The following is a 27,443-nucleotide window of genomic DNA, read 5'->3' as shown; positions in this document are numbered from 1 at the left end:
GCCTATTTTTATTTCTTTATGTGTCTGTGTTTGTTAACTCAGTGGATGAGCTGGAGAATTGACCCTTTTCAGCCATGACTTGGGTGCTAAAGCACAAAACAAAGCAATATATATAATACAAAATACATGAAATACATTGAAGTACAAAGTCCGAAACAATTGTATTAGAGTGTAAATAAGTAACCTAAATGAAAAATAGAATATCAAAAGCCGATAACTGAGATGAAATAAGCAACCTAAGTCCAATAGAGAGAACGATTATACACTAGAGTGTTCACTTTCACACTATATACTATGTGTTCCATCTTGTGGCAAAACTTGTTCCCCTTTTAAATGGAGAGATAGAAGAACACGTGGAATGTGGAATTTACACATGCAGCATTTTAAGTGAACAAACACTTGTTCGTAGCAAACTTAAGACATTGTTGCAGTGGGTGAAGACTACTGTAGACAAGTAGAGAAAGAATCCGAGGGTATTCCTAGTAAAGAGAGAGAGAGAGGTTGTAAGAATTGTAGGAGTATATCCTGAGAAATAAGTGTGGGGAAGTTAGAGGCTAAGGAGAAAAAGAAGGACAAGAGAAAGAGGACAAAAGGTCAGCAGGATAGTTGTATAGCAGATGCATTGAAAGCTTTATGTACATATTTACGTAACTGGATTCATCAGTTTGATGTGCAGAATCTATTTTAGATGGGAAGAATTATTACTCATGTTGCTGTTTGAAGTGTGTTGTCTTTTATCCAGATTATAGTTACAGTTATAGCTTTCTTTTATGTAGACATATAGTTTGCATCTAAAAAAACTTGTAATCAGAAACTGGTATTAGTTCTTGTGGAGAAAAGTGAACACCCAGTAAAGGTGAATAGTATAGGTAGACAAATTGTAATTTTGTAGTTTAACATAATTATAAACACTGCCAGAGATAGCAGGTTTCTGGAAACCAGTGAGAGGGATAAGTCAACCCATGACTTCATGAAGCTTAAAAGTTTAGCTTAAAGAGCCTTCAGTGCTCAACATGTCTCACTTCCTTTGGATAATACATATTCCAAAGGAAGATGTAAGATGAAGTTAAAAAAGAATAATAATAGTATTCACTTTATAGTAGACAAAAATATGTGACTCATGAATATTCTGACAACTTATCACATAAGCAGTCACCAGGAAAAATCAATCATTTGATTTTTCAAAGTTCAAAAGTTTTAGCTTGTTTTACCGCCTTTTCTGTTACTAGAGTAGCCCAGATGCAGATTTGCTGTATTGAGGACTGTATTGTAGTTTCTGAGTTCCCCAGACCTTTCTGTGTTAGAGGGAAGCCTCTCAGCTTATCAGTGGGAGTGGTAAGCACTAGGTAGCCTATCTACCACAAGAGGAGTGGTTTCTAGCTCACTTTCAAAATTTTGCTTTAAAAGCCCGTGTTTGCATGGGTTTGCATGCCGTGCAGTGCCACTAAGCTACGGTAAACTATTACCGGTGCCAGATAGTCTGCTCTTCAATTTTTCCCTTAGATCTTGCAAGTTCTCTTCTCTCTTGCATTTAACTATCCTATTCGCCTAGCACTTCATCTGGTTTCTTGTAGCAATTATTGTAGCACATATAAGGGCTAACAGCATTAAACGCCCTATAAGGAAACAGCTCCGGTACTTATTAATAATGACCATCCCTCCTGGCATGTCTAAAGGTCAGTTCCCTGTGCTTTCTCCTATTAACTTGGTGAACCTGAGCATTCTGAGACAGTGTAGCAACTGCCTCATGTACACAGATAACCCTCTCCTCTTACCTCCCAACACTCAGACTTGTGAGAGATGCACTTATATATCCAAACTGAAGCCATGCACTCTCCAGCCAAGACTGGAATAGCTGTTCAAGAGGAGAAGATCATCACCTACACCACACTACATGGAACACATAGCCCTCCAGAGCACCCACCATCACAGCTCTCACATAAAAGCACAAACCACACACCCACCTTTGCGGAGGCTGTCAATAGAAATCTACCCAAACAGTAAAGACCTCCAAATCAGAAATGCACTTGAACACCACAACACAGCACAAATCGCAAGACACATAGCTCACCTACACAGTGTGCCTCTCAACCTTAGCCCCTAAGGCAAAACACCTTGCCCAATACACTAATCATAGGTGACTCAATAGTGAGGCACACTGATGTCCCACTTACTAGGCTGAATAAGAAAAAGGTAACAGTCAGCTGTCTGTCAGGTGCCAGGATCCAACACATAACACACGCACTCAGGTCACTCCACAACAAGTACAAATATGACTCTGTCATTGTCCATGTGGGTGTGAATGACCTGAGATGTACCACCACAGACTAAATGAAAACAGACATGGAGGAGCTCCCAGATTATGAGGCCCAGGCAAATATGACCCTAGCCCTGAGCAGCATCCTACCGTCACCCAGAATGATACTGCAGTACAAGCAGAAAATGATTGTCGTTCTAAAGGGATCCAGTATCTGTCTGCTTGAGATAACATGACTGACAGACCTCGATGCTTTGCCAGAGATGCCCTGCATCTGTCAACCCTAGGTTTCCAGATACTGGCTAAAGCTCTTGCCACCCCAATAGTGCCTTTTTTAGGCAGTGGTCCAAAGACCAAATTACCACCATAACAGCTATAAATAAGTGCAATCTGAGGGTCATGCTGCTCAATGCTAGAAGTCTAAATCTCAAGATGCACTCGTTTGAAGCACTCCTCAAAATGGAGAACATCAGCATTTGTGCTTTAACAGAGACCTGGTTTAAAGCAGCAGAAAGCACCCCTGAGCTATCAGGCTATAACTCATTCCACACCTTTCGGCCCCAGAAGATGGATCAAAGCTCCAAAGGCGGTGGCGTCTCCATATTCATAAAGGATATGCACAGTTCCAGACTAGTAGCCTAGCATAATGCATCGGAGATACCTCAGGTACAACTAACAGTGGATAAGACGGCGATTCAGGTTGTAGCCTGCTATAGGTCCTCAACCATGTTCCAAGGATCTCATTCCATGTTCCTAAGCACCCTGGAAACTATTAGGGTCCAACCCAACACTCTCATACTGGGTGACTTCATCTACCCCTCCATCAACCGGGAAAACTACTCATGCACCAATACACTTGCCCAATGCTTCCTGGAATTCATTAATTCCAATGCACTGGACCAGCTCATTTTTACCCCCACTAGAGGAAGCAAAATCCTTGATCTGGTTATTACTAACATGGGCAACCATTGTTCAACACCAATAGTCAATTCCTTTCTGGTTAGATCCGACCACAAACTAATTACCATGGAAATCCACATCTCACCTACACCACCAGCAAAGATAACCACCATGAAAAACATCTCCAAAGCTGACCTTGGGCTCCTAAAAACAGAGTTGGCTGACTTCACGTCACCAATGCAAATGGCAAAAAGGTGCATGGCCACCAAATCATACACCAATGCACTGTACAAACACATACATAAATGCATGGAACTAGCCATACACAACAGAACCAAGACGCTCTCCTCCAAAAAAAAGGATGCCAATCTGGTGATCCCCTGCCATTTACAAACTCTACAATAGAAGGAAGAAACTGTTGCAGAAAAAGGTGAAGTCCCAAGGCTGGAACAACTCCCTTATTAGCCTCAACAAAAAGTTGAGATCCCTCATCAAAACCTCTAAAGCTAGCTATGAAGGCAGAATTGCGGCAGACACTAAAAACAATCACAAACATTTCTACAGTTATATCAAGAATCTCCATGGCAATACCCATATTTGCTCTGAGTTACTGCCCAATGGTACCTCCTATACTGAGCCAACAGATATTGTCAACATACTGGCTGACAGATTCAGTGCCAAATTTACCCCCCCCCCCAAAGGACCAATCACAATACAGAATGTCAGACACCCAGGATTACTGCAGCACAGGTTAAAGCTACGTTGTCCAAGGCTAAGAATACAGCTTCCATGGGACCCAACAATATCTCTGGCTGTTTTCTACATGAACTACAAAGTGAACTGGCACCACACATCTGTGCTCTGTTCAATCACAGCCTCACCTCAGGCTTTGTCCCTACAGAATGGTGCACTGCTACAGTCATCCCTCTCCATAAAGGGAGAGTGACTACAGACCCTGGGAATTATCGTCCCAAATAGCGATCTGGTACTTCGGCCTTTCGCCTTCATGGATCCATGAAGGTGAAAGGCCGCGGTACCAGATTGCTATTTGAATAAAGAAGAAATACTGGTGAAGCGGTGAAGTGCTGGTGATTGTGTGTTTTTTATTTTATTTTGTTTGCTGGTGTTTTGGATTTACTTGAGAGTTATCTGATAGTGCGGCATTTCCATACACTGACAAGTTTGTTTTTTCTGTTTCTCTTGTTCCCATTTGACTCTGTGTTGCATTTTATTTTACATTTGTTTGCTAAGACCAAAGGTATTTTCTTTGGTTCATAAATTATTTATGGCATGTTCTGCAGCTTTTTATTGGAAAACTTACTTGAGAGTTATCTGATAGTGCAGCATTTCTATACACTGACAAGTTTGTTTTTTCTGTTTCTCTTGTTCTCACATTCCAAAGTGACATAGGTAAAATGTGGAATTTATTTCACCCAAAAAATTTGACTGTGTGTTGCATTTTATTTTACATTGTTTGCCAAGACCAAAGGTATTTTCTTTGGTTCATAAATTATTTATGGCATGATCCCAGTTATTGTCATTAGGGATAATATATAATTATTGACCATGGGATGGGTAAGACCATTCTATAACCAAATGGGATAGATTGTTTTGAGCACAAAAATGAAAAGTGGCTAGGCTTAAAATGGCTCACAAGGACAGCTAGCCTAGTACTTATCTATGAACCTGTGAATTTATAAACCTACCACACCCATGTCTATCCAACTGGAGTCTCCTTTTGCATAGGATCATAGGATCATAGGAAGTTACTAGGCTATTGGCCCTGAGGCCCTTATAAACATAGCCAAGAGTTCAGCCCATGCATAGACAAATCAGCATCCGATGCCCCTGTCCAGCAGGGACACGGGTGGAATCCCAGGGATGTATTTTTTTATTTCCCATCCAGTTATCCAGATTGCACTTAAAAAGGGGTAAAGAGGTACTCTGCTTGATGTGGAGAGGGAGTTTATTCCATAGATGGTGGAGTCTCTGGGACACAAATCTGTCCCGCGAGCAAGTCCTATTGATGTCACAGACCAGGTTGAGGCCGTGTGTGTGGGTTACTTGAGTGGAGCTTGACTTGCGGATATGCAGCAGTCCCATCAAGCCAGGATCTGAGATCGCCTGGTATGTCAGACAGAGGTCACCTCTGAGGAGTATGTAACTGCCATTGAGACTTTCAATGCATTAAGCACCTCAGTATCTGGGTAGACATGCACTCACACACACACACACACACACACACACACACACACACACACACACACACGCACACGCACACGCACACGCACACGCACACACACACACACACACACACACACACACACACACACACACACACACACACAAAATGTATTTAAAATCCATATAAAGTATACTTTACAAAGGTATTAAAGCAAAAATGAACTTAGTACTCAGTCGATGTGACTTTTCCATGAAGCTAGATTAGTTGTAAGGAAATAGATCCCACTGTCCAAGTGCAAACTGTGGACTCCAACTTTTTGCTAGGTTTTAGCACATGAACTACAACATTTTCTAGACTCAGCAAAGCCACACCAGTCATGTTTTCTGGATAGCAAAATGAAGTATCCATCAATGCCTACTACTTCACCTACTGGGCTGGGCTCATGTTGAACTTTGGTTTGTTTCATTGTAAGCCTTGCATACAGACCTCTTATCAACTGTAATATGTTTCAGTCCTGAGAAAAGAATGAAATTCAGGAGATTTTATCTGGGTTGATATCATGATTCAAATAATAATGTTTAGATATCCCTGAAGGTACAAAGGACCCGTCTAAGGCAGAGCGAGAAATATTCAAAAGCAGAGCATCTATCACAGGGGATAAATAGCTTACCCTCTAACTTAGGACAGAGATATGACTACCTTCCTTTCTATTCTAATGCCAAGCCAATCCTACTTTTCTCTGTTATGTTTCAAATCTCCCACACTTTATGGTGTTTGCAGTGGTAACAGTTTGATATTCAGAGACTCGTTAGTGCAAATAGTGAGACTGAATGACCAAAATGCAGACTTATGTATGCTGAGTCTAAGATTGCAATTTCTCAAAATATTCCCTTTCCTTAGAGGTATAGTGATCTCATAGTTGGTATATATAAATTTAAGGGGTGTAGGGGGCTTGCCCCATATTGAAGAGGTGCAGTAGGGAAACTTATCATAAGTCTAAGATTGCTGTTTCTGAGAATATTCAATTTTCTCTGAGATATGGTGACTTCAGAGTTTGTATATCTAAACTCAGGGGATGTGGGGAGCTTGCCCCCTGCAAAAAAACAACATTAATGGAGAACAGGGATGTTTCATATTTGCTGTTCTCCTATGTTTTCAGACTTTTTTCCTTTTCTTTGGCTTGCACGTATGAGTCTCAGCATTAGAATCAGGAACTCTTTGCAATAGTGGTGTTCTTGGGCAGCACCTAAACTAGTCCACTGTTATTTCTCAGACTAAGATTTTCTTAAATGATAATACATTTTCCATTTGCTGACTGAAACATATGTTTCCTGATTCATTTTATGTGACTTTAGTACAGATGCTTAAGGCTATGAGCTATTAATGAATGTCATGCTGTAGTACTGGGTGTGACTCCTGCTGTTTCCATTTACCTACCCTGTCACTCTGAGCATGTCTTTAAACCAGTGTCCTCAGGTTGCCCTGGAAAAGAAACGTGTGCACTGGATGTAGACACGTAGATGATGTAGACTTTTAAATGAAACAAAAACAACAAACAATAATGCCAGACTCAGAAGACTATTTTATTAATAAAAGCTTTAATAAATATTTTATCTTTAACAGTTAAGTCTTCATACTGAAAAAGTCTTAAGTGTAAGAGCTAAAAACTCTTAGGGAAGCTGCTAAAAAAATAGTCTTCTGAGCCAGACATTGTCATTTTTTATTTTATTTCAATGTTTTTTAGATGTATTTTAGTCCTTAATGAACTTTCTTTGTTTTATTTAGTTTAAATAACTTTGTCTGTGAATAAGTTCACCTAATGTTTCTGAAGTTACCAGGTTATAATTTTTGTTTAAAATAAAGCACAAACATAATCCAAGTCCAAGTATAACACCAGCTCTTTATTTCGGATCTGGTACCTCGGCCTTTCGCCTTCAAAGGATCACAGAAACACTGCATATTCCCACAGTATAAATACACATTTTCTTAATAGTGTAATTAGTATTAATTAATTAATTAACACAGCCCTCTGAGATAGTCAATTTGAACATTTCATGCGTTTAAAGGAACATTCAATATTACATAAAAAGCAGCAGTTTAAAAAGCAGCAATTTTAAAGATTTCCAAGTAAAATTACCATTCAATTTTACTTAAGAATATCCACTTATGTATATTTAAAGATAGAAATAGTCAGTACCAGCAATACATCTTGCTTGCATTATTTATAAATTAGTTATAAATAAATTACTAATTAGATTCCTACAAATAATTATATATTTCAATATTACAAACACCCTAAACATTTATTCATTACAACATTTAAATACTTAATTCCAAATTTAATCCACCAGGTTTTAAAGTGTTATATTTGAGAATCATTTTGGTTTCTAATTCTAATAATTTTTGAATGAACTTTTCCCCACCTTCAAAATAAAATGGCTTTCCTAAGATACAAAATCTTAGGCTATTAGAGCAACCACCATGACGATCCACAAAATGTTTAGCCACAGGACTAAATTCACTTTTATTTTTTATGTCCCTTAGATGTTCAAGTATACGAACTCGAACCATTCTTTTAGTCTGACCCATGTATCTTACTATGTTACATGAACATCCCAATATATATACAACTCCCACTGACCTACAGTTAAAGTAAAATCTAGGTGAAAAAGATATTCCATTGATTTTACTTAGGTTTATAACCTTTGCACAGATGCTACAGTGACCACAGGGATGTGTACCTACGGGAAGATCTAAAATGTCATCTCCTTTCACACAATTGAAATTTAATAATTCTTTTAAATTTTTCCCCCTCTTGTAAGAGAAGGTTACATGTTTAGGAAAAAGATGACCTATATTTTCATCTTCCTTAATGAGATGCCAGTATTTTCTTATCAATTTTTCAACTTGATCCGATAGAGGAGAGAACTTAGTCACATAAAATAACTTTTCTTCCCCCATCCCATTAGTGATCTTCTTATAACTATCACAATCAATGTTAACCAAACTTTTATTAATTTTCCGATGTTCACTATCAATGACCCCCAGAAATTTATTCTTAATCATTCTCAAATGATCCATATTATAGCCTCTCTCAATTAGCCTTAACTCAACCTTATTTAACTCATAATGTCTTTCACTTGGGTTACTTGTGTGGTCAGAGATCCTTTTAAATTCCCCTAAGGATAATGAACGCACAAGATGTCCAGGATGCATGGTCTCAGCATGTAGGAACATATTAACAGAAGTATTTTTTCTAAATGGCCTATATCCAATATTTCCTTCATTCTGATATAACGTTATATCCAGAAAATTTATCTCTTCCCTACTAAATTCAAAGGAAAAAGTCAGCCCATGGTTATTCCCATTTAGTATATCAAAAAACTCAAAAAATTCCAAAATATCACCCTTACAAATTAAAAAAAGATCATCAATATAACGCTTATAAGTAACAACATTCTTTTTATAAAAGGAACTGGGGTAAATAAATAGTTTCTCAAAATAACCCATATAAATAATGGCATATGAGGGTGTAAAAGCAGCCCCCATAGCCGTTCCCTTTAATTGCAAAAAGAATTCATTGTTAAAACAAAAATAATTATGAGTAAGGCTAAATTCTAATAATTGAATCAAAAACATTGTTCTGGGTCCATCACCTAGCATCTCAAAAACTGCATCCAGTCCCCATTTTCTATTGATGTTAGTATATAGGGATTTCACATCAATTGTCACCCAATAGTAATCATTACACCATTTTATTTGAGAAAGTTCATTCAATAAATCTTGAGTATTGGAAATATGTGCCATAACTTTACTTAAATGTTTTTTTAGATGAAAATCCAGAAACAAGTTGACATTACTCAAAAATGCACCAATTCCTGACACTATTGGCCTGCCAGGGGGTTTAGTTAAATTTTTATGCACCTTAGGCAGAACATAAAACATAGGTGTTGATGGGTTTTTAACATATAATTTACAAACATCATTATGACTAAAAAAAAACAAATGTTCCCCTCTTTCCAGCAGGTTCAATAGATCAGCATTAAATTCAATTATAGGATTTTTTACTAGACTTTTATATTCATCTTCACTATTAAGTAAATCATATACCATTTCACAGTAAAAAGTTTTGTTTGTAATAACCCAGTTGCCCCCTTTATCTGCACTTTTAAAAATAAATTCCTTTTTAACATTTATTAAACTTTTTAAAGCATTCCATTCATTTTTAACTAGATTGTATTGTTTTTCACCGTCATTAAACTTTTTCATTAATAACGTCAACTCCCTAAATACAATCTTGAAAAACATGGCAATCACAGGAACTTTTATATTTGGTATAAATCTACTATTAGAGGCTAACTTAGGTAACATTAATTTTCCATAGCCTGTAAAGAAACTTTCAGTATAGTCATCATTGTTATTTAAACCTGATACATCTTCATCTGAAGAGCAACAATCCATGTTCTCATAGTCATATATAGACAAATTCAACAAATCAATGTCAGCATCATCTCCAAAATAATTTTCATCAACAATACTGTTTCCCATGTTATTAGTGTCATTAATATTAGAGAAATATACTTTAAATACAACTTTCTCAAAAAACTTTTTAACTCCATATACAAATCCCCAAGTGAAGGAAAAAAGGTAGGCACAAACTTACTGCCTTTCAGTAATACTGATTTCATATCCTCACTAAGGGATAAATCGGACAAATTAATCAAACAAAGAGATCGTTCATTGGACACACTCACATTGCTATTCTTTAATGCGGTTCCTTCCCTTTCGGCCGTTTCTCCCACGGCCCGATTTGTTGTTCTGAAAAGAACTATCATTTTTGGAAGAGTTTACTCCGCCACTAGTACCCTCAGTCTCAACATTCCCATTGTCAGTAAATTCTGCAAAAGTAACGTTTTTAGGACCAAAAGTACTTTTTCCACGCTCTCCCGACGATGTGGACACACTCCGCTGCCTAGAAGAATTTCTCCTAACCTTTGACCTGCTGCGCGTTTTTTCACATTGCCAGGAAAAGAGTACACCCGTTTCGTAATCTTTCAGGTCATGTAACAGCTTATTTCTCTTCCGCTGTAGGATGTCATTTTCTAATTTAGACACCTTTTCCTTAATTTTGGTGAATTGCACCTTAAAACAGGACTCCTCCACCACCTCGTCCTGTAGGTACATAATTTCATTTTTGAGCTTATCATGTAACCTTTGGTTCTGTTTCACAAGAATACGGAGCCATTTAGTAGTACATTCTAGTGACGCTTGTTTCCATTCGTCTAACAGGTCATGCTCATCCTCGGAAAAAGCAGTGGCAGGCAGCTTATCAATGCGTAGCCCTCTAGGCGTCAAATTCAAATTTATATATTTCTCCAGCAAACAAGTGTCGAGAAATAAAGCAATTTCTTTAGTCATGAGTCTGTCCAAGGAAATAAAACGATCATCCATCTGACTATTCCCACCAATGTTCCATAAATCCACATTCACAAATTTTCTTTCACGTTCATTGACCATATCAGCAAAATTAAAGGCTCCTGGCACATTGTTCTGCCCCGAAGCTCCACTTGCCTGTGTCATTTTACTGGTAATGTTCTCGGACCAACAGCAACTCCACACATAGCGAACAGTTCAAAAGAAATAAAGCACAAACATAATCCAAGTCCAAGTATAACACCAGCTCTTTATTTCGGATCTGGTACCTCGGCCTTTCGCCTTCAAAGGATCACAGAAACACTGCATATTCTCATAGTATAAATACACATTTTCTTAATAGTGTAATTAATGTTAATTAATTAATTAGCACAGCCCTCTGAGATAGTCAATTTGAACATTTCATGCGTTTAAAGGAACATTCAATATTACATAAAAAGCAGCAGTTTAAAAAGCAGCAATTTTAAAGATTTCCAAGTAAAATTACCATTCAATTTTACTTAAGAATATCCACTTATGTATATTTAAAGATAGAAATAGTCAGTACCAGCAATACATCTTGCTTGCATTATTTATAAATTAGTTATAAATAAATTACTAATTAGATTCCTACAAATAATTATATATTTCAATATTACAGACACCCTAAACATTTATTCATTACAACATTTAAATACTTAATTCCAAATTTAATCCACCAGGTTTTAAAGTGTTATATTTGAGAATCATTTTGGTTTCTAATTCTAATAATTTTTGAATGAACTTTTCCCCACCTTCAAAATAAAATGGCTTTCCTAAGATACAAAATCTTAGGCTATTAGAGCAACCACCATGATGATCCACAAAATGTTTAGCCACAGGACTAAATTCACTTTTATTTTTTATGTCCCTTAGATGTTCAAGTATACGAACTCGAACCATTCTTTTAGTCTGCCCTATGTACCATACATTTTTACATGAACATCCCAATATATATACAACTCCCACTGACCTACAGTTAAAGTAAAATCTAGGTGAAAAAGATATTCCATTGATTTTACTTAGGTTTATAACCTTTGCACAGATGCTACAGTGACCACAGGGATGTGTACCTACGGGAAGATCTAAAATGTCATCTCCTTTCACACAATTGAAATTTAATAATTCTTTTAAATTTTTCCCCCTCTTGTAAGAGAAGGTTACATGTTTAGGAAAAAGATGACCTATATTTTCATCTTCCTTAATGAGATGCCAGTATTTTCTTATCAATTTTTCAACTTGATCCGATAGAGGAGAGAACTTAGTCACATAAAATAACTTTTCTTCCCCCATCCCATTAGTGATCTTCTTATAGCTATCACAATCAATGTTAACCAAACTTTTATTAATTTTCCGATGTTCACTATCAATGACCCCCAGAAATTTATTCTTAATCATTCTCAAATGATCCATATTATAGCCTCTCTCAATTAGCCTTAACTCAACCTTATTTAACTCATTATGTCTTTCACTTGGGTTACTTGTGTGGTCAGAGATCCTTTTAAATTCCCCTAAGGATAATGAACGTACAAGATGTCCAGGATGCATGGTCTCAGCATGTAGGAACATATTAACAGAAGTATTTTTTCTAAATGGCCTATATCCAATATTTCCTTCATTCTGATATAACGTTATATCCAGAAAATTTATCTCTTCCCTACTAAATTCAAAGGAAAAAGTCAGCCCATGGTTATTCCCATTTAGTATATCAAAAAACTCAAAAAATTCCAAAATATCACCCTTACAAATTAAAAAAAGATCATCAATATAACGCTTATAAGTAACAACATTCTTTTTATAAAAGGAACTGGGGTAAATAAATAGTTTCTCAAAATAACCCATATAAATAATGGCATATGAGGGTGCAAAAGCAGCCCCCATAGCCGTTCCCTTTAATTGCAAAAAGAATTCATTGTTAAAACAAAAATAATTATGAGTAAGGCTAAATTCTAATAATTGAATCAAAACATTGTTCTGGGTCCATCACCTAGCATCTCAAAAACTGCATCCAGTCCCCATTTTCTATTGATGTTAGTATATAGGGATTTCACATCAATTGTCACCCAATAGTAATCATTACACCATTTTATTTGAGAAAGTTCATTCAATAAATCTTGAGTATTGGAAATATGTGCCATAACTTTACTTAAATGTTTTTTTAGATGAAAATCCAGAAACAAGTTGACATTACTCAAAAATGCACCAATTCCTGACACTATTGGCCTGCCAGGGGGTTTAGTTAAATTTTTATGCACCTTAGGCAGAACATAAAACATAGGTGTTGATGGGTTTTTAACATATAATTTACAAACATCATTATGACTAAAAAAAAACAAATGTTCCCCTCTTTCCAGCAGGTTCAATAGATCAGCATTAAATTCAATTATAGGATTTTTTACTAGACTTTTATATTCATCTTCACTATTAAGTAAATCATATACCATTTCACAGTAAAAAGTTTTGTTTGTAATAACCCAGTTGCCCCCTTTATCTGCACTTTTAAAAATAAATTCCTTTTTAACATTTATTAAACTTTTTAAAGCATTCCATTCATTTTAACTAGATTGTATTGTTTTTCACCGTCATTAAACTTTTTCATTAATAACGTCAACTCCTAAATACAATCTTGAAAAACATGGCAATCACAGGAACTTTTATATTTGGTATAAATCTACTATTAGAGGCTAACTTAGGTAACATTAATTTTCCATAGCCTGTAAAGAAACTTTCAGTATAGTCATCATTGTTATTTAAACCTGATACATCTTCATCTGAAGAGCAACAATCCATGTTCTCATAGTCATATATAGACAAATTCAACAAATCAATGTCAGCATCATCTCCAAAATAATTTTCATCAACAATACTGTTTCCCATGTTATTAGTGTCATTAATATTAGAGAAATATACTTTAAATACAACTTTCTCAAAAAACTTTTTAACTCCATATACAAATCCCCAAGTGAAGGAAAAAAAGTAGGCACAAACTTACTGCCTTTCAGTAATACTGATTTCATATCCTCACTAAGGGATAAATCGGACAAATTAATCAAACAAAGAGATCGTTCATTGGACCCACTCACATTGCTATTCTTTAAGGCGGTTCCTTCCCTTTTGGCCGTTTCTCCCACGGCCCGATTTGTTGTTCTGAAAAGAACTATCATTTTTGGAAGAGTTTACTCCGCCACTAGTACCCTCAGTCTCAACATTCCCATTGTCAGTAAATTCTGCAAAAGTAACGTTTTTAGGACCAAAAGTACTTTTTTCACGCTCTCCCGACGATGTGGACACACTCCGCTGCCTAGAAGAATTTCTCTTAACCTTTGACCTGCTGCGCGTTTTTACACGTTGCCAGGAAAAGAGTACACCCGTTTCATAATCTTTCAGGTCACGTAACAGCTTATTTCTCTTCCGCTGTAGGATGTCATTTTCTAATTTAGACACCTTTTCCTTAATTTTGGTGAATTGCACCTTAAAACAGGACTCCTCCACCACCTCGTCCTGTAGGTACATAATTTCATTTTTGAGCTTATCATGTAACCTTTGGTTCTGTTTCACAAGAATACGGAGCCATTTAGTAGTACATTCTAGTGACGCTTGTTTCCATTCGTCTAACAGGTCATGCTCATCCTCGGAAAAAGCAGTGGCAGGCAGCTTATCAATGCGTAGCCCTCTAGGCGTCAAATTCAAATTTATATATTTCTCCAGCAAACAAGTGTCGAGAAATAAAGCGATTTCTTTAGTCATGAGTCTGTCCAAGGAAATAAAATGATCATCCATCTGACTATTCCCACCAATGTTCCATAAATCCACATTCACAAATTTTCTTTCACGTTCATTGACCATATCAGCAAAATTAAAGGCTCCTGGCACATTGTTCTGCCCCGAAGCTCCACTTGCCTGTGTCATTTTACTGGTAATGTTCTCGGACCAACAGCAACTCCACACACAGCGAACAGTTCAAAAGAAATAAAGCACAAACATAATCCAAGTCCAAGTATAACACCAGCTCTTTATTTCGGATCTGGTACCTCGGCCTTTCGCCTTCAAAGGATCACAGAAACACTGCATATTCCCACAGTATAAATACACATTTTCTTAATAGTGTAATTAGTATTAATTAATTAATTAACACAGCCCTCTGAGATAGTCAATTTGAACATTTCATGCGTTTAAAGGAACATTCAATATTACATAAAAAGCATATATCTGAATGATATCATTAATTTATGTCTAGAATTCCCAAAGTTCAACCCAACAGTGCTACTGATGTAAACAAATTCTTGGGATGAAAATATTTTGCTGAACTGTTGGTTAACATGATGCATTTCCATCTATTACTGGTACAATGTCTACAACTTAAGTGTAGCTACTCATTGTTTTAGCCAAGGTCGTGACAGAAACAAGTACATGATTTAGAAGCAAAAATAAATAAGTAATATGCAGTGCAATCATTAATATAATGCTTAATTAATCCTTTCATTTGCTACACTGACAGATGATGGCTATGGGCTTTGTTCCTATGTGCTCTGCGCAGATGGAGAGAATATTTAATACTACCCGCATTCCCGGACTGGAGACAGGTACAGACATTTTTCAGAACTACTACTTCTTAGCTTTATTGATGTACATTTAAAATCTGATAAACCTCTGGCTGACTAGTTGTTGTAATGTACAGACAGATGCAGTGTTTTTATGACTTGAATTGCATTCTGTTGCATATCCATTTACTTGTAGCTATATAACATCTTATGCCCCTTTTGCTGTTCAGCAGTGGCTTCCAATAAAAGCACTCTTTTATTTGTGTGTCAACTGTTCCTGCAGCCATACCTTGCTAGTTCACTGTGTACTGATTATTGTCACGTGACCAAGAAACAGTTTTTACTTCCTTCTGCTCTGTTGCCATACGTTTTATAAATTACTAACTTATTGTTTGCATTTTTTTGTTTTTGTGTATTGATCAACTTGAAGTATGACACTAGCATGTACTATCTCAGACTAATGGATCCCACTGTCTTTCTACTCTCACTGCATATATCCCATCCAAATCATTATGAAATTTCACCTCATTACCTTATTGTCATCTTTGTCAAACATCCTAAAAATATTTCATTCTCATAACCATGAATTATTTGTTACTTTAGGTCTCCACCTTAAAATGACAGATGGTTTTGTTAACAGTGTGCAATAAATTAAAAAGATAAAAAGATGTACAACTGTTTTAGAAGGCAGCAGTGTCCTACCATATGACACACACATATCGTTTACTTGTGTCTTAAAGACACATTACCTATTTCTTCAATGCTATCCTCAAGTCATTTATTTGGTATGTAATGTATCTCAGACACCTTTTAGATATGTGTTAAGCACATAGTTATATTACTGCAAACCTATTTTCATGAATTTCTAAGTCTTGGAGGTGCCCAACCAACAACAATAAAAAGAAAATATGTTGTCCGTTATAATGCTATATATAAATTATGGAAGGAGGTAGAATCCCAGAAGCAATGTGGCAGGCTTCTGTTCCTGACAAGAAAGACACAGAATAGCATTTCAGTGTAAGAATGAGGGAAGAGCAAGGTAATGACATTCAGACAGAGATCCCGAATCAAAACCAGAAAGAAACACTTATCCAGGGTACCAGAACTTGTCAGAGATTTGAGATGCATGGCTAAAGTTAAAAAGCCAGAGTGGTCATTAGCCTAGTGCACACCTATGAACCTATGTTACAAAATTTCCAGAAGCAGTGCCATTACACAAAGTTAATGATAAGGCTGCTGTCAATGTGCAATTCTCCAGAGATGGTATATCGAAAGAGATCCTCACTAACAAGAAACTCTCTTTATATCAAGGATACTACACTAGTTATATCAGTGTTTAAAGTTAAATGTTGAAGACATCAGTCTACTGGTCATAAACTAGTGGAATTGTAGTGAGGTTTAGTAAAGCACTAGAATCAATGTTGAGGAAAGTTTTTGAAGCAGCTGGCACAAATTGAGACCATTTGTTAACTTTCTTCCTGTTTGCAGTCACAAAGGTATCACAAGCTTTCTCTGTGTTTGCCCCATTTGATTTTGTTATATGGAAGATATCCAAGGGGACTGCTTCACACTGCAAAGGAAACTCAAATATCTGAGCTGTTTGGCTGATTGCTATCTGCCTGCAATCAATTGTATTACAAGCTGAGTTAAGTATAAACTTGCAGTGTTACAGATAGTACTGCATTTTATTTTTCTGTTTATTTCATTGAATATTGTGGTCTCTCTGTCTCTCTGCAGTCAGTTTCCCACCATTCCTCCCCATTCTTGTAGTATTAATCTTGGTGGCTTTGGAATTGCCTGCCCCTCCTGTAAATATGTGTTTGAACACTCCTTCTGGGTCCATCTCATTTGCTCACTCAACTGAGTACAGTGAGATCATATTTTGATTTCAGACACTCCTACCAGTCCCATCTCTTCAGCTCTATCCACTGTGTACAGAGAGAGTATTTGGGAAGGAGAACCCCTGAAGTCTGTTAATCGTGCTGCATTCCATCTCTCTTCACTAAAAAAATAAAAAAATAAATTGCTTTAATCAGCTGCTCTTACTTTAACTGTCTTCTACCTTCTTTATTACCTTAGTTTGCTGTTATGTATGCTCTTAAATGTTCAAGTGCTTTTATTCTGCACTTATTACTGCTTGTTACTAGCCTGATTAAATTTGTCTGCTATTCTATGCATCTTAGTTTTGGTTTTAGCACTTGTGCTTCAGGCCAGTTACTTAGGATTTTTGTGGACAAACCTTCATCAAACCCTGCTCTCCCTAAGTCCACCAAGTATTCAGAGCACTGCATTTCTGTGAATTTATACAGAGCTGATATAGCAGAGAGCTAAATTTTCCTGACTGTGAACAGAGTTGGAACCTTTTCCCATTTTATATTCCAAACTGATAAGTACACTTTTTGCAACTCAGTTTGCACTGCGCTGTATTTATATATTTGCTTTATTATTTATATATTTCCTGTATTGTTTCTGTCCTTTGTTGTTGTCTGCACTTTGTTTCTCAGGGTAGCTCAGAAGCTAGTTTCAGGTGGGGGGGTTCTTGAGCCAGCCCATCTTAAAAGTTTGTCATTGCCTGAGGTGTATTTTCTGTATTGTACTTCCATTGCTAGAATCTCCTTGTGTTCTGACTGAGTGTGCTTCTCAAACAATCTGGAAATATAGAGCTGATAAGTATATTTTTTGGCACTTTTTAACTGTTCAGAGTTTTGCACTGTTTTCATTTTTGCTTGACTGAATTATTTATATATCTGCTGTCAGTGTTTTCTGATACTCTAAGTGCCTCCATTTTGATTTTGTCCTAATTTACTGCTTTTTGCACTTGTTTTAGTTGCTTTTTTAACTTAATTGCATTTATTTAAATTGTATTTCCTTTAATACTGCTACACACTCAAGTGTGCTAGCTTGCACTGCATTTGAATTGTTTTTACTGCTGTTTTAGCTGCTTTTCTGTAAAAACAAAACAACAAAACAAAACAAAACAAAAAGTTCTAAGCTTGTTTCTCACTTTTCCTGTAACTAGTCAAGGCCAGATATAGATTTGCTGTATCCAAGACTGTTTGTAAGCTACTGAGCCCCCCCCCCCCAGCCTTTCTGTGTTGGAGGGAAACCTTCTAGCTTATCAGTGGGAGTGGTAAGCACTAGGTAGTCTATATACCACAAGAGGAGTGGTTTCTGACCCAGAAATTGTAGTTTATTGGCTGTTTGTTCAGTTTTTCCATCTCTTTCAACTTTCTGGTTTAAAAGCCCATGTTTGCACTTGTTTTCCACCCTTCCTGTAACTAGTCTAGTCCAGGTACAGATTTCCTGTATCCAGGACTGTTTGTAAGCTTCTGAGCTCCCCAAGCCTTTCTATGTTGGAGGGAAGCCTTTTAGCTTATCACAAGAGGAGTGGTTTCTGGACCAGGAATTGTAGTTTATTGGCCATTTGGGCAGTTTTTCCATCCCTTTCAACGTTGTGGTTTAAAAGCCCATGTTTGCATGGGTTTGCACTTGTTTAAGATCTGTGGATTAAGTTTTGGTGTCCTGCAGACTGCAAGAGCATCAGGAAGGGGAAAGAGATACTCTAAGCACCTCCATTTTGATTTTTTTCCCTAATTTACTACTTTCTGCACTTTTTAACCATTTTTTTAATTTAACTGCATTTATTTAAACTGTATTTGCTTTAATATTGCTACACACTCAAGTGTGCTAGTGTGCACTGCATTTGAATTGTTTTACTGCTGTCTTAGCTGCTTTTCTGTAAAAAAAAAAGTTCTAAGCTTGTTTCCTGCCTTTTCTGTAACTAGTCTAGTCCAGATACAGATTTGCTGTATCCAGGACTGTTTGTAAGCTTCTGAGCCCCCCCCCAAGTCTTTCTGTGTTCTAGGGAAGCCTCCTAGCTTATCAGTGGGAGTGGTAAGCACTAGATAGCCTATCTACCAGAAGAGGAGTGGTTTCTGTCCCAGAAATTGTAGTTTATTGGCCATTTGGGCCGTTTTTCCATCTCTTTCAACTTTCTGGTTTAAAAGCCCATGTTTGCACTTGTTTTCCACCCTTCCTGTAACTAGTCTAGTCCATGTACAGATTTCCTGTATCCAGGACTGTTTGTAAGCTTCTGAGCTCCCCAAGCCTTTCTATGTTGGAGGGAAGCCTTTTAGCTTATCACAAGAGGAGTGGTTTCTGGACCAGGAATTGTAGTTTATTGGCCATTTGGGCAGTTTTTCCATCCCTTTCAAGTTTGTGGTTTAAAAGCCCATGTTTGCATGGGTTTGCACTTGTTTAAGATCTGTGGATTCAGTTTTGGTGTCCTGTAGACTGCAAGAGCATCAGGAAGGGGAAAGAGATACTCTAAGCACCTCCATTTTGATTTTTTTCTTAATTTACTGCTTTCTGCACTTTTAGCCATTTTTAATTTAATTGCATTTATTTAAACTGTATTTGATTTAATACTGCTACACACTCAAGTGTGCTAGCATGCACTGCATTTGAATTGTTTTGCTGCTGTTTTAGCTGCTTTTCTGTAAAAAAAAGTTCTAAGCTTGTTTCCTGCCTTTTCTGTAACTAGTCTAGTCCAGATACAGATTTGCTGTATCCAGGACTGTTTGTAAGCGTCTGAGCCCCCCAAGCCTTTCTGTGTTCTAGGGAAGCCTCCTAGCTTATCAGTGGGAGTGGTAAGCACTAGGTAGCCTGTCTACCAGAAGAGGAGTGGTTTCTGTCCCAGAAATTGTAGTTTATTGGACGTTTGGACAGTTTTTCCATCCCTTTCAACTTTCTGGTTTAAAAGCCCATGTTTGTGCTTGTTTCCCAACTTTCCTGTAACTAGTCTAGTCCAGATACAGATTTGCTGTATCCAGGACTGTTTGTAAGCTTCTGAGCCCCCCAAGCCTTTCTGCGTTGGAGGGAAGCCTTCTAGCTTATCAGTTCAAGTGGTAAGCATTAGGTAAACTATCAACCACAGGAGGAGTGGTTTCTGCCCCAGAAATTGTAGTTTATTGGCCGTTTGTGCAGTTTTACAATCCCTTTCAACTTTCTAGTTTAAAAGTCCACATTTGCATGGGTTTACACTTGTTTAAGCTCCACCTAGTGGTGCCAAGCTGAGGTAAACTATTACTGGTGCCAGAAAGTCTGCTCTTCAGTTTTTTCCCTGAATCTTGCTAGTGTTTTCTCTCTTGCACTTCAAGTAACTTAATCGCTTTTCACTTCAACAGGTTTTTGTAGCAATTATTGTAGCACACCTAAGTGCCATCAGCACTAGTTATTCTTCACAGAAATAGCTCCAGTACTTAGTAGTTATGATCACCCCTCCTGGCATGATTAAAGGGCAGTTCCCTGTGCTTTCTCCTATTAACCTGGTGCACTTGGGCATTCTGAGGCAGTGTAGAAACTGCCTCATGTACACAGACAACCCTCTCCTCTGACCTCCCAACACTCAGACTCATGAGAGATGCACTTATATCACCAAATTGGAAGCTATGCACTCTATAGCCAAGAGAAGAAGGTCAACACCTGCACCACACCACATGGAACACAAAGCCCTCCAGAACACCCACCATCACATCTCTCACATAAAAACACAAATCACATAGCCACCTTTGCAGAGGCTCTCAATAGAAATTTAGCCAAAAAGCAGAGACCTCCAAGACAGAAATGCATTCGACCACCACAACACAGCACAAACCACAGGACACAAAGCTCACCTCCACAGTATGCCCCTCAACCTAACCTCCTAAGGCTAAACACATTGCCCAATGCACTAATCATAGGTGACTCAATAGTGAGGCACACAGATGTCCCACTCACTAGGTTGAATAAGGAAAAGGTAACAGTCAGCTGTCTATCAGGTGCCAGAATCTGTCTCATAACACATGCACTCAGGTCACTCCACAACAAGTACAAGTATGACTCTGTCATTGTCCATGTGGGTGAGAATGACCTGAGACGCACCTCTCTGGACTACATGAAAATAAAGATGGAGTTCTCAGATTATGTGGCCCAGGCAGGTATGACCCTAGCCCTGAGCAGTATCCTACCATCACCCAGAATGATACGGCAGTACAAACAAAAAATGATTGACTTCAACAATTGGCTAAGTTTCTGGTGTCATTCTAAGGGGATCCAGTATCTGTCTGCTTGGGATGACATGATTGACAGACCTTGATGCTTTTTCCAGAGATGACCTGCATCTGTCACCCCTGGGCTTCCAGGTACTGGCTAAGGCTCTTCCCACACCTATAGTGCCTTTTTTAGGTGGTGTCCTAAAGACCAAATTACCACCATAACAGCTATAAATAAATGCAATCTGAGGGTCATGCTGCTCAGTGTTAGAAGTCTAAATCTCAAGATGCATTCGCGTGAAGCTCTCTTCTAAATGGAGAACATCGACATTTGTGCTGTAACGGGGACCTGGTTTAAAGTGGCAGAAAGCACCCCTGCACTACCAGGCTATAACTCATTCCACACCTTTTGGCCCAGAAACATGGATTGTAGCTCCAAAGGCAGTGGTGTCTCCATATTCATAAAGGATATGTACACCTCCAGACTAACAGCATAATGCATCTGAGATACTTCAGGTACAACTAACATTGGTTAAGATGGCGATCCGTGTCATAGCCTGCTATAGGTCCCCAACCATGTCCCTAGACTCTTACCCCAAGTTCCTAAGCACCCTGGAATCTATCAAGGTCCAACCTAACACTCTCATACTAGGAGACTTCAACTACCCCTCCATCAACTGGGAAAAGTACTCAGCCACCAATACACTGGCCCAACGCATCCTGGAATTCATCAGTTTCAATGCCCTGGACCAGCTCATTCTGACCCCCACTAGAGGAAGCAACATCCTTGACCTGGTTATTACTAACATGGGCGACTGTTGTTCTACACCAGTAGTCAATACCTCCCTGGTCAGATCCGACCATAAACTAATCACCATGGAAATCCACATCTCACCCATACCCGCCACAAAGGGAACCACCTTGAAAAACTTCTCTAAAGCTGACTTTAGGCTCCTAAAAACAGAGGTGGCTAACTTCATGGCACCCATGCTAATGGAAAATAACTGCATGACTACTGAATCATACACCAATGCACTGTATGAACATGTACATAAATGCATAGAACTAGCCATTACCAACAGAAAAAAGATGCTCTCCTCCAAAAAAAGGAAGCCAATCTGGTGGGGCCTTGCCATTAATAAACTCTACAACAGAAGGAAGACACTGTTGCAGAAAAAGGTGAAGTCCCATGACTGGAAAAATTCCCCTATTAGCCTCAACAAAAAGTTGAGATCCCTCATCAAATTCTCTAAAGCCAGCTATGAACGCAGAATTGTGGCAGACACTAAAAACAATCACAAAGCCTTCTATAGTTATATCAAGAACCTACACGGCAATACCCAGATTTGCTCTGAGCTACTGCACAATGGTACCTCCTATACTGAGCCAACAGATATTGCCAACATACTGGCCAACAGATTCCTTGCCAACTTTACTCGTCTCTCCCCCCAAAGGACCAATCACAATACTGGAAGAATGCCAGGCACCCAGCATTGCTGCAGCACACGTTAAAGCTGGATTGTCCAAGGCCAAGAGTACAGCTTCCATGGGACCCAATACCATCCCTGGCTATGTTCTACATGAACTACAAAGCGAACTGACACTACATCTGTGAGCCCTGTTCAGTCACAGCCTCACCTCAGGCTTTGTCCCTACTGAATGGTGCACTGCTACAGTCATCCCTCTCCATAAAGGGGGAGCAGCTACAGACCCTGGGAATTATCGCCCTGTTAGCCTGATCAGTCTGATATGTAAAGCTATGGAGTGCATCATCATGGACCTGATTAACAAAGATATAGGAAATCTCCAAACTCTAGACCCCATTCAATTTGGCTTTGTGAAAGGGAGATCATGCCTGCCCAACCTGGTTGACTTCTTTGAGTCAGTCACCAGGGCTGTGGATGAAGGCAAGGCAATGCATACAGCCTACCTCAATCAGGCCAAGGGCTTTGATACCATTCCTCACTCAGGAATTATTGATAAACTCATCAAACTAGGCATCAACCCCTATATCACTAGGTGGGTTGCAAATTGGCTCACAGATAGAGCACACAGTGTGAAAGTAGTAGACTCCAAGTCAGACTGCTGACTAGTCACGAGTGGAGTCCCACAGGGATCAGTCCTGGGTCCTCTCCTGTTCAGCATCTACTTCTCAGAAGTCCAGGGCAACACAAAGGGAATCTGACTGAACAAGTTTGCAGATGACTGCAAGCTGGGAGCCATTATTAACTTCACAAGTGATGCAGACATCCTACAGAAAGACCTCACTGAGACCAATGACTGGTGTCGAAACCATGGCCTTAAGCTTAATGCCAAAAAATTTGTCATCAACCCCTTTGGTAAAACTCAGTTCCCACTAATTACCACATCAATGAGAGCCCACTGAACACTGAAGGTGTTATAAGAGATCTGAGGATGCAGGTTGACAGCAACCTCTCCTTTGACCACCACATTGCCACTGTGGTCAGAAAGTCCTTCTATGTGGCACATCTCATTACCAAGGGTTTTGCATCTATGAAGAAAGAGGTCATCATCTCTCTCTATCCCTCATTAGACCAATCATAGAGTATAATGCCCCATTTGGCATGTACCTCACTAGACACCTGCAACAGCTGGAGATGCCACAGAAGTAACTCATGAAGAGGATCTTAGGCATTAAACACATGTCCTACACGGACACACTGAAAAGACTCTAGCTATTCTCTGTGTCATATTGCCTACTTAGAGGCGATCTTTGCTTGATTTACAAAGCCATGTCTGACCCAGCTCTGTTAGAAATGCTACATCTAAAGAAATCCCAGTCCCTCCTCACCACATGCTCCAGAGACCTCAACCTCATTACCACAATCAACAGAACATACTGGAGGGAGAGGTTCCTCACCCAGAGACTGCCCATTCTCTGGAATAGACTTCCCATACATGTCAGTCAGAGCACCTCACTGTCCCTCTTCAAGAGAAATCTTGATGTGTGGATGGGTAATAAAAAGTTCACCCTGGGAATCCTCCAGTGACTCTACTTGATAGAGGCACTGGGAACTAACGTCAGGTGACACGATGCCAGGGCACTTCTATAGGCTAGGCTTGTAAAGGCTCTAGGACCATTAGCCTAGTACACACCTATGAACCTATAAGAAAACACACCATTTAAAAGTGTGATAGAAGACATTGCTAGTTTACAAGATAAAGTAAAGATGATAATGCCCATAGTAAGGGAACATTTGTCAGATGACCAGGAAATGCAACAGAGTTTATAATAAGAATGCCCAACTTAGGGAATTTAACCCTGGAATTCAACATTAGTTCTTGTGTCCTCCATGGAAACCAATTTCTGGTGAAATGATAGGGGCCATTTAGGGTGATGGGAAGAACACTTTTGTAAAGAGAAAGAGATAATCAATCACACTAATGTACTAAAGTGAAGAACAGAAACAGAAAGTTGTGTGGTGAATTTGTAAGCTGAAGTCCATACAGGAGAGACCAGATAATCTCTATTCACAGTGCATTTAGAAGAATTCTTGTCAAAAGTACAAAAGTAGGAAGACAGAATTTTTATTAAGAAATAAAGGAGTTATCTCAGAAATGCATTGTAGAACTAAACTAAAATAACATAATATGTAAATAATGGTGTGAAGGCTAGACTAAGACCTTACAGAGTGCCAGTCACAGAAACAGTTAGTAAAAGAAGTTCAAAAATGCTCAAATTAGGTGTGGTAGTGCAAGTTCCTAAGCCTGATAAAGTATCATATTTTATAATGACTTTAGGAAACTGAATAATATTGATAATTTGGTAGAGAACATTGGAAACACCAAATATTTCACAACACTGGACTTGACAAAGATATACTGGCAGTTACTGTTTAGCCCCTCTGCCAAAGAAAAAGCAGCCTTTGTAGCCTTGAATGGTTTAAAATTTTGACCATTTGGCTTACATAGAGCTCAAGCTACTGTTCATATGATGATAGATAAAATTATTTTTTCTTCTTCTACTGAACTGACCATCAGCACATTCTGATACATTGATTGCTGCCCTGGACAGTTTTAATGTTATGACCTACCTTTTTCCACCCCTATGTTTACCAGTAAAGTCCAGGGGATGAGGGTGTAATGTAGATATGCTGGTGTAGTGCCCCACGTTTGCAGCAGTTCAGCCAAAGTCCACCACTCTTTCCCACACCCACAATGTTTCTGGCCTCCGCCAGAGGTTATATGTGGGGAACACCTAAGTGACTATGTACTGAAGTGAAGAACAGAAACAGAAAGTTGTGTGGTGAATTTGTAAGCTGAAGTCCATACAGGAGAGACCAGATAATCTCTATTCACAGTGCATTTAGAAGAATTCTTGTCAAAAGTACAAAAGTAGGAAGACAGAATTTTTATTAAGAAATAAAGGAGTTGTCTCAGAAATGCATTGTAGAACTAAACTAAAATAACATAATATGTAAATAATGGTGTGAAGGCTAGACTAAGACCTTACAGAGTGCCAGTCACAGAAACAGTTAGTAAAAGAAGTTCAAAAATGCTCAAATTAGGTGTGGTAGTGCAAGTTCCTAAGCCTGATAAAGTATCATATTTTATAATGACTTTAGGAAACTGAATAATATTGATAATTTGGTAGAGAACATTGGAAACACCAAATATTTCACAACACTGGACTTGACAAAGATATACTGGCAGTTACTATTTAGCCCCTCTGCCAAAGAAAAAGCAGCCTTTGTAGCCTTGAATGGTTTAAAATTTTGACCATTTGGCTTACATAGAGCTCAAGCTACTGTTCATATGATGATAGATAAAATTATTTTTTCTTCTTCTACTGAACTGACCATCAGCACATTCTGATACATTGATTGCTGCCCTGGACAGTTTTAATGTTATGACCTACCTTTTTCCACCCCTATGTTTACCAGTAAAGTCCAGGGGATGAGGGTGTAATGTAGATATGCTGGTGTAGTGCCCCACCTTTGCAGCAGTTCAGCCAAAGTCCACCACTCTTTCCCACACCCACAATGTTTCTGGCCTCCGCCAGAGGTTATATGTGGGGAACACCTAAGTGACTACCCCCCCCCCAGCATGGGCACATCCGTCCCCCTGCCAGCATCTCAGATGCCCAAGCTGCTAATTGAACCTGGGTCTCCTGGGCTGTAGTTAGGACTTTGTCCCTCTGCACCATGGCACTGGCTAGCTGATGGATAAAATACTGAAGCCTCATTCTTGATATGCTGGTGCATAGCCAGATGAAATGGTTGTTAATTCAGATGACTGAGAGTCTCACTTGCCAAAAATACAGCCTGAACTATAATCAATGAGACAGGCAGACTTGTTTGTGAATACCAAGAAAAGTAAATCAAGAATGTAGGAAACCAAGTTTTTGGGATATTTTATAAGAAGATGTGTTGTAAGACCATATGTAAAAAAAAAAATATAAGGCCCTGAAAAAATGGATTGTACTGATCACTTAAATGCAGGAGAAGGCATTTTCTTGGATTAGCTAGGTATCCCATAGAGTTTTTGCCTAATTCTGCAAATTCTGCCTGTCTTTTGAGAGATCACTTCAATGTGCAATTGTCTCTTGTGACAGATACGAGTGCTTAGACAATGGGCAGATTTTACATCAATACCCTGATTGGAGAATGAGCGTTCTCCAGCAGGGTATTAATGTACAAGTAATGCCCACTGAGAAGAACGAGTCCACAGCTTCACAGCAGCTTGTCAAGCCACCGGTGAGCTTGGACTGAGGAAATGGAACAGCCGCCATAATTTTATGCTTGCTAAGCAGCGTTTTTTCAGTTTAGCGATTGTAAAATATAAAAAAAAGACAAAAAGGTACGTGTGTGTCCGTGTGTGAGTGTGTTTATGTCTGTGTGTGAATGTATGCATGCATGTCAGTGAGAGTGAGCAAGACGTTATTTTATACTCACTAAGCAGCCCTTTTGCTGTTTAGCGAGTGTAAAATAAAAAGAGGAAAAAAAAAAGAAAATTCAGTGTGTGTGAGAGTGTATGCATGTATGTAAGTAAGAGAGAGAGAGCGCGCATGTGTTTGTGTTTCTGTCTGCATGTTTATATGTGAATGGGTTCACGAA

General features: G+C 38.4%; 1 protein-coding gene across 1 annotated transcript in view; it reads left to right on the top strand.

The window, feature by feature from the left end:
- LOC122815802 (carnitine O-palmitoyltransferase 1, muscle isoform-like) overlaps positions 1–27,443 on the top strand; it is a 490,419-nt gene that overhangs the window by 177,591 nt on the left and 285,385 nt on the right. The window contains exon 9 of the mRNA XM_044088600.1: positions 15,292–15,376. Within this exon, the coding sequence (XP_043944535.1) occupies positions 15,292–15,376 (85 nt within the window). The remainder of the gene's footprint in view (positions 1–15,291; positions 15,377–27,443) is intronic.

Source organism: Protopterus annectens, chromosome 11.part0, assembly GCF_019279795.1.
Source record: "Protopterus annectens isolate FY-2018-M chromosome 11.part0, PAN1.0, whole genome shotgun sequence".
NCBI lineage: Eukaryota > Metazoa > Chordata > Ceratodontiformes > Protopteridae > Protopterus > Protopterus annectens.
The sequence above is the reverse complement of the archived record's forward strand: the minus strand, read 5'-3'. Positions and strand labels throughout refer to the sequence as shown.